The sequence below is a fragment of the Dermacentor andersoni genome, chromosome 7 (genome assembly GCF_023375885.2).
Source record: "Dermacentor andersoni chromosome 7, qqDerAnde1_hic_scaffold, whole genome shotgun sequence".
In the NCBI taxonomy this organism is placed as follows: Eukaryota; Metazoa; Arthropoda; class Arachnida; order Ixodida; family Ixodidae; genus Dermacentor; species Dermacentor andersoni.
In genome coordinates this window covers 100,904,720-100,918,966 of record NC_092820.1, presented here as the reverse complement: position 1 = coordinate 100,918,966, position 14,247 = coordinate 100,904,720, and the positions used below count along the sequence as shown (strand labels likewise).

The following is a 14,247-nucleotide window of genomic DNA, read 5'->3' as shown; positions in this document are numbered from 1 at the left end:
CCAAGACCGCGCGCGGGTGAGCAGTAGAAGGAAGAAAAAAATGCTGCGGCGACCAGCGCAGCCGGCGTAAAGCGTTCCGGCTAGCGTTCAAAATGCGCACGTTCAAACCCGAAACCGGAAGCGTGGTTCGGGTATTAATGTCGGCGGCTTGGTGCGCTGCAGTTAATTCGGCCGCTGGGCTCTATGGGAGTGTCCAATCTTGTAGAATCCTTTCTCTATGGTGACAGGACCGCCCGTGTCAGCGAGTATCGCTGCCCTCGTTTAGGCAACAGTTGAATTCACCAAATATGAATGTCGGGTAAGGCTCGAACATGTTTGTCTCAAGTTATTCGAATAACTGCGTTTAATGGACTGGTGCGCGGGTGCACATATCACTAGAGCCGTAACTCGTCTCGTCTTCAGCAGAAAATAGACTGCTAACGTGCGGCCGTCTAAATCGTACGAACAATGCCGGTCCCTTCCTAAAACGAGGGTTTAAAAACAGTACTCCCATGCCGCAAGGCACAGCGTTTTTCCAATAAAACGGGTGTTAAAGCTTGGCACATCAAGGCGTGTCCGGAAATTGCATTCTTGCAAGGAAAACACGTCGACGCCCCGCGCGAAGTGCAGCACCTCTCTCTATTCGTCGGCGAACCGGAACCTTTGAACATTCAGGGAGGAAATGCACCGTCGCCATTATACAAGCGAAAAACTTCGCCATGTTTACAGGCCTCGTGAAAGTGTTCCGCACACGGCGGAAACCGATGCTCGCAACTTTTTCGGGGCATTTAATGTGCTTTCTGTATGCGAACTGCTCGAGTGCGTTTCTGTTTCGCGAACTCACTTTATCTCCTACTTATCAGTCTCCATTGCTTCTGCCATAAGGATTGGGTCGGCATCTTGACTTACTGGATCCGTTTACGACGAGCCCGCTGTTCGGGGCATTCGGAATCCGCTGGCTTGGGCAAGCGCTGTCTCTCGTGCGGTGCCAGGTGTCGGCATCCGCCGGGGCTGAGGGCGGTGGCCACGGCCTACCGGATGATGCGGCCTCTCAGTGAGCTCGCCGGCTGGCACGTCGTCTTCGTGCGCTATGAAGTCCGCTGACACGTCGATTATGAGTTGTAGGGGAGAGGCCACGTCGCTTGAGCTTGCCTCGGTCGCGCTGACTTCGGTAGTGCTCTTCTGAGAAGAACTGTGATTCTTGAATAGCAAGAACGTTTCCATACGGAGAAGAACTGCCGCAAGTGCGGCGGCTCCCACGTACGGGGCCACACGGAAGACGGAAATATTGAGGACTTATGGTCTGGGACCAAGGCACCATTCAGAACGAAACAAGCCCCAGGACGATAGCTTGACAGCGGCTGCTGCACATGCGACAGCTACGTTGAACTTCGCTGCTCCCTGGTGTTGGAGGGTCTTAAGGCCTCCTTGTCCTACGGTTTCTTCGATGGCATCGATTATTTCATCGGTGCTGCGGCCCGATGAAAGTGAAGCAGTGCGCCTTGGGTGGGGGCTCATGGAACGCCATCCTCGTCGAGTTGGATGGCTAGATGTAGCCCTGGCTGCCACAGTGGGACGCGCGACGCCTCGGTGTTGCTCAGGCTGGTCGATCACTCGAAAGGTACGCTTACCGCGCGCGAGTGCGCACGCTTATAACTGGAAAAAACTTCCGCCGCAGAAAATCCCGCGATGGTGTCGGGCGCCATTTCGGCGAAACAATTTTCGAACCACCCATACCCGGGCTCTCCACGTGACGCAAGAGATTTACTGAACGAATTGAATTTCTCACGTTAAAATGCTTGTAAAAATCGTAAACTATGATTTACACACAACCTACAGACATGATAGCTCTCGGATTGTAATTTGAGTAGGCGAGAAAACATAATACTGTTACGCCAAAACTCAAGAAACCCTTTTTCAGGCGTTTCTACCATTCACAAACCAACCGCGGCGCCCGCCAGTTGCGACCGGTTGCTTGCAATACCTCCAGCTGTCGCTCGCCTCCGTCGCATCGCGGCCCACGCAAGAGAGCGTGTTTCGACCAGAAATCCCGCCTCCGTTCGCGGCCAGCGTTTCCCGGTAAACATAGCGGATACATGCGCTCCAGTTGCCGGGAAGCGTGAGAAACAGTCAGGGATGTTTGAATGCTATCGCGTTCCACTCTTAAAGGTGAAGCTTAAGGATCATCCAAATTTTTTCTCTATGGTGTGACTTTGAGGGAACGGCGACGAGTGAAATCGATGGGTCTTCCCACACGCGATGAGCGGAGGTCAACATAGTTTGACGGTGTCCCAGAAAACACAGATTTGCGTCACCGTTGCCTATTTGCATAGCTGATTTGTGGAAGCGCATACGTCATTGCGTGCGCTTGAACAAATTGAAGCACTTTCAATCACGCTGCCAAGGTGTGTGCCTGCGAACGGCGCCAACGGCGCGAAATTCAGCAACGCGGCGTAGCGTGCGCTTCTCATTCGCCTCTCTTGCTATTAATGGGCCTAACGGCGCGAAACTGTGCTACGAGGTAATAGCGAATAACTTAAAATTTTGGCCAATCCAGAAGGTAGTGAATTTTTAAAATTTTGCCGTTCACGTGCGTATGGGCCACTAGACATGTCCCGCTCTTTAGTAAACCTCTTTGAAGCCAACTGGGCTACTTGCCTCTGGGTCTGTGTATGTAGTACACAGTAAGTACCTCTGGGCCTCTGTAAGTACATAGTCTACCAAAATATTGGTCGGTAAGAATTAGTGAGTGTGCGCTTATTGGCCCGACCTATGTGAGCAGCACCCGTTTGCTGTTTGATTATTGCCGCTGTCGTCGCGTACAGCAAAGCTAACAAACTCGTATCACCTTTCATAATACGTCTAGATGCGAAGTCCCCATCCTGTCAAGGACCAATTTTATTGCTTTCCTAGAAATCCCACTCATCATACTTTTCATAATTGTGCCTTGTAGGTTCGATGAACTACCGGACTCTTGATGTGCGACCAGGATGCATGCAGGAAGGCGCATCGGCTGGTTGAGCCTACCCATATGCTAAAGCTAGCTAGTAGGGCACATATAGATTACGGTGTCTTCTTAGAAAGAGACGGTGTGTAGAAATACTGCACGGCCGGGTCCAGTGGCAAGCTCTCAGAAGTGCCCGCTTCAAGACCGCGGTAAATGAGCAGTGAGCTGTTTAGTCACCTCGCTTGGGTTTTTTGCACACCATCTGTTGTGACAGAATGACGTCAGGGCCACACCCCCTGTTCGTACCTCGATAAACAGTGCGCGTTTGGGAATAAAGCCGTTCCAATTCCTGCTATCTGAGTAGCGTCTGTGTGCATGCTACAAGTGGCGACGAAGATGAGATCTGAAGCCTAGGCCGAGATTGCGCAGTACAAGAATGGCGAAGTCTTTGGATTTTGAGTCTTTCGTCGATGATGGCGAAGAAGATTTCATGTCTTATGTTGAAAGATTTAACCGCTACTGGAAAGTGACCCAAAACAAAGATGACAGCCTGAAGAAATCTGCCTTTATAACGGCCATAGGTAAATGCCCCTACAAAACGCTGAAGGAGCTGTTGCTACCAGCGAAGCCAGAAGACAAATCAATCGATTAAGTCGGCGCAGTCCTGAGAAAACACTACTCGCCGTGAAGCAAAGTTATTGCCGAAAGGTTCAAGTTTAATCGCCGCTACCAGATGAAAGGTGAGACAATTTCCGCATTTGCAGTGCCACTACGCCAAATTGCAGCAAGATGCGATTTTGGGCCATTCCTTGACGATGCTCTTCGTGACAGGTTGGTGGCTGGCCTCAGCGAAGCTTCGATTCAAGCTGAAGCTGAAGCTTAGCTCCTTTTTCTGAAAAAAAAGGAGCTAAGCTTCGAAACAGCGTATGACCTAGCCAGAAGCGCGGAACTGGCTACGAAAGAATCCAAAGCCTTCCGCCCAACCTCTGACAAGACTTTTCTCGACGAAGGCGTCCATGTCATTCAGAAGGGTCAACTAAAACAAAAGGTGAGGACTTCGGTGAGTCTTGCAGCCGGTAACTCTTGTTACCGATGTGCGGAGCAACACGATGCTGGATACTGTCCATATCGAAAGGCAAGGTCTCATCATTGCAAAATGTCCGGTCATCTGGCTCGGGCGTGCAAGAAAAAAAACGAGAAGCGGTTAATGCATTGAACGACAACGATGAAGAAGTGGAAGAGTTGCAACTTTTTCACGTTCAGCAAACTGGACCGACGACTCGACCTTACTGAGTGCAAGTGCACATTGCAGGTACGCCGGTGGAGATGCAGATAGACACAGGAGCCACTGTCTCGATTATTAGCGAGAGCGTCTTTTCTTCCCTGTCTTGTTTACAGCCACCAGTCAAAACAGGACTGCAACTTAGAACGTACGGAGGCGCACCACTGGAAATTATAGGGCAAGCGGAAGTGCCTGTGGTCTACCGGGAACAACGCAAGACGTTGCCTGCCGTGGTTGTACCTCGAAGGAAGCCGCCACTACTTGGACGTGACTGACTTGCAGAACTAAGGATTGACAGGCATTGCGTATTCATAGTGCAGACAGACGGAATGGTGGAGGAGCTGCTACGGAAGTATAGCGACGTTTTTTCTACGGAGGTTGGACTAATAAAAGGACACAAGGCACAGCTGGTCCTAAAGGAAGACGCCAGACCAGCCTTCTACAAGGCTCGACCGGTTCCTTTTTCCCTGCGGACAGCAGTCGAAGAAGAAACTCGACAGCTCGAACGGAACGGGGTCCTGGTTCCCGTGGCACAAAGCGACTGGGCTATACCAGCGGTCGTCGTCCCTAAGGCAGACAAGAAGGTGAGGCTGTGCGGAGGCTTTAAAATTACCTTAAATCCTTGCATAATGACGGAGCATTATCCATTACCCTTAGTAGAACACATCTTCGCAGTAATTGTAGAAGGCAAGGTCTTCACGGTCTTAGACCTGACCACTGCGTACCACAAATAGAAGTGCACCCTGACTCTCCGAAGCTGTTGACGCTTCACACGCAGATCGGCTTATTTCAGTGCCTCCGCATGCCCTATGAAATTTCCAGTACCCCAGCCATATTCCAGTCGGTGATGGATCAAGTATTAAAATGCGTGAAGGGCGTTGCCTGCTATCTCGATGATGTCCTCATCACGGGAGCGTCAAAAAGGGAATGTTTCGAACGCGTTGAAGCCGTCCTTACGCGGTTTTGGGAGCACGGCGTTCGGCTCAATCAAGAGAAATCTAAGTTCTTCAAAAACTCTGCCACCTATCTGAAACATATTATTAGCGCAAGTGGAATTAAGCCATGCACGGAAAAGGTTGAAGCTGTTAGGAAAGCGCCAGCTCCAAGGAATGAATCGGAACTAAGAGCGTACCTTGGCATGCTATCTTTTTACTCCAAGTTCATCCCCAACATATCCACAGACCTGAAACACCTGTATTAATTACTGAAAGGAACTCGGCAGTGGCCCAAAGACGCTGAAGAGTGCTTCCAGAGGAGCAAGCGTTGGTTGACGAGTGACAGTGTCCTAACCTTCTACAATCCAGAGAAGTCAATAGGCCTTGTAGCAGACGCGTCTGCCGCCCTCACGGAGTGGGGGCGGTGCTCTTCCTCGAAATCGAAGGAAATGAAAAACCGATAGCGTACGCTTCGCGAACACTCAGAAAGCAGAGACTGGGTACTCCCAAACAGAAAAAGAAGCGCTTGACGTGGTATTCACTATCAAACGATTTCATAAATATACTTATAGACGAGAGTTCACTATAAACTCTGATCACCTGCCATTAAATGGCTTACTTGGGCACAACAAGCCCATTCCAGCACTATCAGCTGCCCAAATGCAGCGCTGGATGTTGCTACTTGCGGCCTACCGTTACAAATGGGTATAAAGGAAAGGGAAGGCTTTCACTAATGCAGACGCATTATCGCGGCTTCCGCTAAAGAACGAAGCTGGCGTCAGTGAGTACGTGCAGTTTTTCTCGGCAGCAGACGAACTGCCGTTACCAGCTGAAGATATTCGGAAAGCAACAAAGAAGGACCCAGTCCTATCGAAGGACCACTTCTTTACATTAAATGGATGGCCAGCAAAAGTTGCCGATGAAAATTTAGCACCGTACTTTACTAGACGCCATGAACTATCGTTGGATCGAGACTGCGTGACCTAGGGCAATCGCGTAATTGTGCCACGTGCGCTTGCTATGCCGGTTTTAAAATTGCACGAAGGACATCCAGGCGCGACTAGAATGAAAATACTTCAGAGGAGCCATGTGTGGTGGCCCCAGCAAACTTCGGACATGGAAGACACTGTCTAGAGCTGTGCAGTCCGTCAATTTAGGCAGAACACGCCGTCCCAGGTAGACTTCACTCCTTGGGCCAGTGCAAGCAAACGATGGAAAAGAGCGCACTCGGACTTCGCTTTTGCAAACTCATGCTTATTCTAGTCCTGATAGATGCTTATTCCAAATGGGCAGAAGTTGTGTGCATCAAAACAACTACAGCGGAAGACACTGTGCAAGAGCTGCGAAGAATATTTGCCAGTTTCGTTCTACCGGAAATGGTCGTCACAGACAATGGACCGCAGTTCACGTCTGCTCTGTTCTTTACATTCCTTGCCTCCCCCCAATGGCATACGCCACCTCACTTCTCCGCCTTATCATCCTGTTTCGAATGGGGCGGCGCAACGACTTGTGCAAACGGTCAAGAGAAGCCTACTAAAGCAAATTCGAGAACATATAAAGCATGGCAAGTCTATACAGCAGTGCGTCGGTCAGTTTTTATTCTCGTACAGGAACACGCCCTGCGCATCGACAGTGATTACGCCAGCTCAGTTGTTTTTGACATGGGCCCCAGGAACACGTCTTAGCCTCCTGCACCCGGAGCTGAGTAACCGGTTGAAGACTGAATCGCGTCAGCCCACTTTTGCCCGCTCAAGGTCAACATGGCGTGAGTTCACAGCAGGTGAAAGGAACTCGTCCTGGCGACCCTCTTTGGTTAGCAGGCACCATGACGCGCCGCCTTAGTGCTGTCACGTATACAGTGCGGGTGAATAACGAAGAACGTTTTGTGCATGCCGACCATAGCGTTTCAGCTAAGCGCCCGAATTACTAGCCATCCAGAAGCTCGCATTCCGTCCTACAACTTCCAGCACGGCTCAATCAAGCAGACCCCATGGCGGCCCGAGAAATGGCAGCCCTTCCAGACCGTCAACAGGGCGACGATCAGACACTGCAAGACCAATCTTCACATGAGCCCCCAGCATCGGGGCGCCTTGAAGATCACCAGGCGATAACCGGCCCTGAGAGCTCGGAGCAGCTTCCAGTGCAGTCTACTCCTGAAATCTTAAGGCGTAGTACACGAACACGCAAGCAACCACATAGATGCGGATACAATTAAAAAGAAAATTAAAGCCGGCAGAAGTGTTGTGGCAGAATGACGTCCAGGCCACACCCCCTGTTCGTACCTCGATAAACAGTGCGCGTTTTGTGAATAAAGCCATTCCTGTTCCTGCTATCTGAGTAGCGTCTGTATGCATGCTACAACACCATCGATGTCGGATGACGCGTTCTAGACCTTTACTTGGCCATTCAGTTCGCACTGTGGTAACACGTAAACTCATCGGTGGCTGGATATTACTGGAGCTGACGTGCGCTGACGTACATCGCACCTTCGGCGTGGGCAGCCAGAATAGCAAAGCGGTATGGCCTCTTGAGTTGCCATTTTACGAGCATCATCATATATCCCAAACGAAATATTGCAGTGTTGCTACAGAAATTACGGTACTAATTATACTGGATTATACAAACATCCGGCTATCAATCGCCTCTTCTAGCAAGTTGTTTGTGAAGGACGGCTCTAACGCACTTTTCATCAGACAGCGCGCAGCAAATCCTCAACTTTAATCCAGGCAACTGGTGTACTATAGTGCGTGTTTGCGCTAAACCTAAAAAGTGGAAGTGAGCACAGTTGCCGGTTATTAATCGTAGGAGCAACTGTAGATTTGTTTCAAATATGTATTATGCGAGCCATAACAACACGTTTTTTTCTTGACACACTAGGTTACATACGCCCTAAGAACATTTGCACCCTTTCGGGTGCATATTTGCCACACCACAATAACAGTCATCTTGCTTGCGTTTCCTTCCTTCCTTCAAAACGCTGCGCTCGTTACTTTCCTGTCGAGAACGATCTGTCACGCTGATAACGCGCATGCCATTCGTGACTTGGAAGTACCGGGCTCGCAGTGTTAAAGACAGATGACATTTATAGTTGTGTGGCAAGTACACACTACAATAGATACAACTGTTTTTAGAGTGTATGGTCTTATCGCCATTCCACATCACAGTCTGCAGTACGTCACAGACCGTTGATTGACAGTCACGCCAGTGTAAGTAAATGTTTCTACTCACCAATAAATGTTCCTGTAAAATCGTAGCACCTTACTGTGTACCAACCGAGCATCCCAGACTGTCATTGTTCGAAGCTTCCTACATGACGCTAGTATTATTAGACTCGAAAATTCACTTATAGTGACGGAAACTTTTGATGCTATAAGGTGTCGTTCCGCGAACCTTAGTCACCTCGTCCTTTTGGTTCCTCTGCCTGGAACTCCGTTTCTGGCACTCCGTTTTCTGGCTCTCCTGCATGTGCTGGTTCTTCGGCCGTCACTGCTTCTACTGCAGTTGTCGACTCTACTGTATCCACTGCTTTTTCTGACCCAGCTTTCCCTTCTACGTTCGAAGGCCAAGGAACGGATACCATCTCTTCGGCTTGTATTATTACTCCGGCCTCAGGGTTCCTTCTTACCTCCTTATTTGTGTGCACTAGATCTTCTGAATTTATTGCTTTCTCTGACTTACTCGCAGCTGCCCACCTACCGCCCCTACCATTTTTCTTGGATCGAGGCACTGGATCTGCGCATATACTTCACTTTGGAGCTCGCCAATTTTCGGGAACTCCGCGGAGCAGAAAGTGCACAAGCACCAGTCTAGCGAAATACTCGGAAAGCAGCTGGCAATGTGGAGGCGGATCTTATCAGTGCGCATGCGACGGAGCAAAGGAAGACGCAGCATGATGGAATCAAGATGCGACGGGAGGTCATTACTCGTATCCACGCCGCATTTGCCATCCATGTTTGTGCGAAGGGTCAGCCGCTGCAGATGCTCAAATGCAGGGGGCTCTCCGCACGATGGGGAAGGTCCCACGACAAACGCTGTCGTCAGTTCGTCCTTTTCGAGATGCAGTTCTCGGAGACACGGGCAGGACCTCAGGAGGTTGAAGAATGAGTGTTCCTTCATGTTACTGCCGATGCGAAGGTGTTCCAAGTTGGCGAAATTTCCAGAGCTGTTTTCATCTTCAACACCACATGCGCATATTCCAAGGAACTCCAGTTGTGGACACTGATTTGCGATGACTGACAGTTTCACTTCACTGAAGTTTGTAAGTGACAAGTGGACCAGGTGGAGTACAGATAGCACTTTCGTCACGTGAGGCTAGAAAGAGCAAGTAGATTTTGACGAGCCGAAGATGAGCGTAAGGTGCGTGACTTTGGTATACCTGGCAACTTTCTCGAGGACAGATTCACATCTGGCTGATAGCTGCAAATAAAAAAAAATTATGTTTTACCCTTTAGAGCACATAATTTCCGGAAATAATGGTATCAATGCAGTACACAGCATTTTTGGTATGGTAGTTTGAAGTGAAGATATTAGGCTGCTATGGACGCGCTAATTGCACCTCGAATGAAGGCGAAACGGTTTCTATTTTCCTATAGCGTTAACATTTACCTAGTAGCGTTGTATAACAGGGTCATACACGCCTTTACTTTGGCTAACAGTGAATCAATTGCTTACTGCTTGAAACCAGTTTCCTGATGAGTACACACTACTATTCACAAAATCTGCAGATGCTGATAGAGGCGTCGAAACCATTCAACATATTTTTTCCAGACATTCAAGGAATAGTTAAAGGTGACACGACATTGTTTTATTGAAATTCGCAATTGCAAAATAAATATCTTCTGCGCTGAAGTAATTAATTCATAATAACAGTACACTGTTAAAGATTTTACACCCTTTTGGACTTCACTCTTAGAAAACTTTACACCCTTTGGGGCGTATCTTGCCCCACAACGATAATCGTCATCTGTCCTACCCGCGTTTCCTTTCTTTGAAGCTGCGAGTCCTGTACATGCCAGTCACGAACGGCATGCGCGCTATCAGTGTGACGCAGCATTCTCGACAGGAAAGTAGCGAGCGCCGAGTTTTCAGGAAAGGAAACGCAAGCAACGCAGATGACGATTACTGTTGTGGGACAAATATACACCCCAACGGGTGCAACTGTTTTAAGGGTGTTTTCCCACAACGATAATCCTCCCCTGCCTTGCTTGCGTTTCTTTGCTGGAAAACTCAAGTTTGCTACTTTCCGTTAGAGAATGCTGTGTCACGCTGATATCGCGAAAGCCGTTAATTGCCTTCATGACTGTTTTCATTATTTAGACCTAAAACATTTTTTCTCGCGAGGCTGTAGCTTAAAGGGACCCTCACCAGGTCTGGCCATCTTGAGCTAGCAAGCGCCGAGCATACAATGCGCGATAACGATCCTGTCTGCAAAGTGTTACATCGCTACGCGCCGCGGAAAGATAGAAAACTTCAAACCAAGCGTCGTTTTTCCTCCTCCTCGCGGCCGCCGCGCTCTAAGCCGGAGGATGATGTGCGCGTGCTAGTGCGCCTGCGTACACGTGTTCGTGCTGTGACGTCACTCGTGGTGACACGTGACTTCAAGAATTATTCAAGGCAACACCTGTTATTTGTGTAATATGTTACTGGAATAGACAAATCATAGCTTAGAAAAATAATAAAACACACAGACCGAATGTTTGTGTGTTTTTGTTTTACCTTGCACCGCACAAGAGTACTTCTATTTCGTCTGCTTGTTACCACGTCGTGCAGTTGCGTGCGCAGACAACGTAAATATGTAATTTTCTACCATGTTCCAGCGCGGGATCATGCTCTGTGATCCACTTGTGTCTGCCTCGGTATTCGTGCCGTACAAACTTATATAGCCGGGTGTCCTTGTGTACAGCGCGCAAAATCCTGCGCTGCACGAAACGAGACAATCACTCGCCCGCGACGCCGTCAGCGGAAGTGCGCCGCTCCGCAAAAAAGCGAGGAGAAAAAAAAATGAAGGCGGGGCCCGCGACGTTTGCGTCACGTGATCCTCGAGCTCCGGTATGGGAGAACACAGGGAAGTTTTTTCGTTTCCGGGGGCTAGACGGGGCAAGTGGAGAGAGTGTCTCTCTTGGCAGTGGTGCTCGCCTCGTGAACTCATGGGTTCGCGGAAGTGAAATATTTCTATCTCGCCTAATATTGAGCCGATTTTAAATAAAATTTTGCGGCTGAACGCTCATTAAAGGACACGTAACAATTTCAAACGTATAACCGAAGTTTGCTGAGAGGCCTGATGAGACGTGCTTCACTGTATTGCTACCAAGCAGCGATGCAGTATTGACCATGAGGCGTCGAACTAAACAGACGAGAGGAAAAACATTTCAACATGGTTTCAACGGAATTTGTGCTGCCGGTAGGCGCGCTCCTTAAAGCCCCTATACTTCGAGCTGCAATGTGGCATTTGCATAGCAATGTGTCAATGTAAGCAAATGAATACGAGTGACAATAAGGTGCACACTAGACAGTTAACTTCAACGCGGCATTGATTCCGATGAGTTCACGGAGAGTCGAATGCAATAACTACTAGGAACACTAAGCCTCTCTAGCTGTGGGTGCACCTACCGTTGTCTTTGCCAGAGCGGTGTTTTTTGTAGGAGCCGCATTACATTTCTGTCAGCTGCGTTGCAGTGCAGACTTTGTCGGTGACGATGTACACAAATATTATTATGTTCTAATGATCTCCCGATGCCTCTTAAGGCAAACGCAGGTCGCAAACGTTTAAAACTGCCAAAAAGTCTGCAGATATATGCTACGTCGCTGGAATTGCCCCTTTGTGAACTTTATGTAACGCTAAAAGATATCATCTGTAACATGGCTGATTGGAAAGCCGTGTCTCTCGGTCGCATGTTTCGGCGGGCTATTTTCGACTTCAGGAGCAGCAAACGAAGTTGTAAGGATGGGAAAGCTATCTTTTTTAGAAATATATTTCAGTGATGTGCAGTGATATTTCAGTCCAGCAAGAGCTATGGCCAGACGCAGGCAACCGCAAGAAGAACTTGAATGAAAGTTTGTTTGCCTAATGATTACAAAATAGTCTTTCACACCACGTTGTGCTATGGCACGATATCTGCAAACATACTCTGTAGCTACCATGAGCTCAATTCTGCATTCTTTCTATTGTTTCGTCGTTCTGCAACGCTCGCTGTCTTGAGAGCCTTGGTAGACCGATTTCTTGAAGCTTCCGCAGCACCAGAATGTCTCTCGCAGTATATACTAAGCATTGCAACACGCGGCCCTGTCAATGAAATGTTTGCGCGCCATTGTATTTTTATCGCTTATGACATCCCGCCAAGGCGCACCTCCTCAAGGTCCGTCCCGCTCGCTCATGGCTATTGCTATTTCCATGTCAAGCGCTTTTGAAGACAATCGCCAGAACAAGCCTGATATTCAACTGAGTATGTGCTTACGTTCAGCTTCTAAACTGCTTCGCTCTCTCTGTCGCTCCAGCAATATATATAAAATTGCAAGGCCATTTTTTGCAATCTCCGGCCACACGATAGGCAGTTAGACCAAAGGATGCGATTAGTAGAAACAATTCAAATTGTCCCAGTGTGTTTTTAGATACGCGTTCAAAGTTTGCACGCTTTACCATTATTAGATCACCCAAAAGTTTGAAATCGCCAGGGTGGTGGTAAACATTTATTACTTGAGCCTTTTTACAAGATTACTTGTGAGGGGCTCAGGAGTGCGTAGGGTGTCCGGGAGTTTGTGGCCCTCGGCGACCCCCAGAGCCCCACTCCACCAGCCGTATTTGGTCGGCTGGGTTGGAGCTAGACACCGCGGTCTCCCATCCCTCGACGTCGGTGAGTTGCCACTCGGAGGGTGGCTGGAGCTCAGGGCCTAAGAACATTATATGATGAAAAATGGCTCTAGGCGTGCCGCAGAGCGTAAATTCCTCTCGATATAGGCCTGGATGAACCAGGGCGAGAAAACCTGGAGAAAGAAACGCTTGTGCCTCAACCTGGCGCCAGGTACTTTGTTGGAATTTTGGAGACGCCTCGTCGTTGTGGAAAGCTGCGGTCGCATGTTGCATCGGCTCCGCCTTTTTTTCTTGTGCTGCGTCCAAATTTTTTCCCTCGACTCTTGTGATTTTTGGACCACTGGTGCTGTAAGTGGCCGGCTGTCGAATGACACGTCTTCAGCGCAAATCGGACCTGTTATCTTAAATTAATCACCGATTATTCGAAACATCCAAACCCCCCGCCTCTGCCGCGCGATGCCGGTAGTGTGCGTCTGCGATAGCAGCTGCAGCAGCCATGAGTCAGGAGGGCGTCGTCGACTGCATCGACATGACTGCGGAAGAGATCCTCGATCGGAGCAAGAAATTTGTTTACTCCGACACCCAGAAGCCTTTGCCCACCTCGCCTAGAACCCTCAAAGCTCGACCGCGAGTAAGCCACATTCTGCCTTGTCTTCCTCCACGCCCAGCCACTGAATACAAAATCATTCTTCGTGTAGAAGGTGGCGTCAACTTCGCCAACATGCATTCAGTCTCTCTCCGCAACATCGTCATCAAGTCCACTGGTCTCTCCACGGTTGCAGCATCGCTAGATCGAATCAGGCCAACGAGATTAAGAACCCAATCATCACATGCACTCCCTGCATGGACATGGCTGATCGCTACATGAAGATCGCCACCCTCACCATCAAGGGCAAGAGCTATGAGGTCTCCACGAACGTGGCAGACCCCAAAAATTCGTTTAGGGGTATTACCAAGTTGCCGGGCTCCCTGGTAGAAGGGAACGTGTTGGCTAGCCTTAGAGAGTCCAATCCAGCAATCAAGATCCTAGCTGCTAAAAGAATGGGCTCTACAGATTTAATCCTGGTCCCTTTCGAAGGCTGAAAGTTCCCCTCCTACATTGACTACCTCCACACAGACCATATCGACGAAAAGTGGAGGCGCGTACCAAGTGCCGGCAGTTTGGCTATCGCCAAAACCTCTGCCACAATGTGACCATATCTGTCTGCCCAAAATGCAGCACGCTAGAAGCTTTTCAGGACCACAACTGTACTCCCACTTGCATGATTTGCAACGGAACACACGAGACTGGTTCCTC

General features: G+C 49.1%; 1 protein-coding gene across 4 annotated transcripts in view; it reads right to left on the bottom strand.

Annotated features, from left to right (window-relative positions):
* Positions 1-8,463: 8,463 nt before the first annotated feature.
* The window catches only part of LOC126534033 (uncharacterized), a 44,653-nt gene continuing 38,869 nt past the window's right edge, over positions 8,464-14,247 (bottom strand). For all 4 annotated transcript variants that reach the window (XR_008613159.2, XR_008613160.2, XM_055072588.2 and 1 more), the window contains one exon: positions 8,464-9,559. Coding sequence is in view for 2 of the 4 variants with exons in the window: in XM_055072587.2 (XP_054928562.1) it covers positions 9,455-9,559 (105 nt within the window). In the remaining 2 variants the exon portion in view is untranslated. The remainder of the gene's footprint in view (positions 9,560-14,247) is intronic.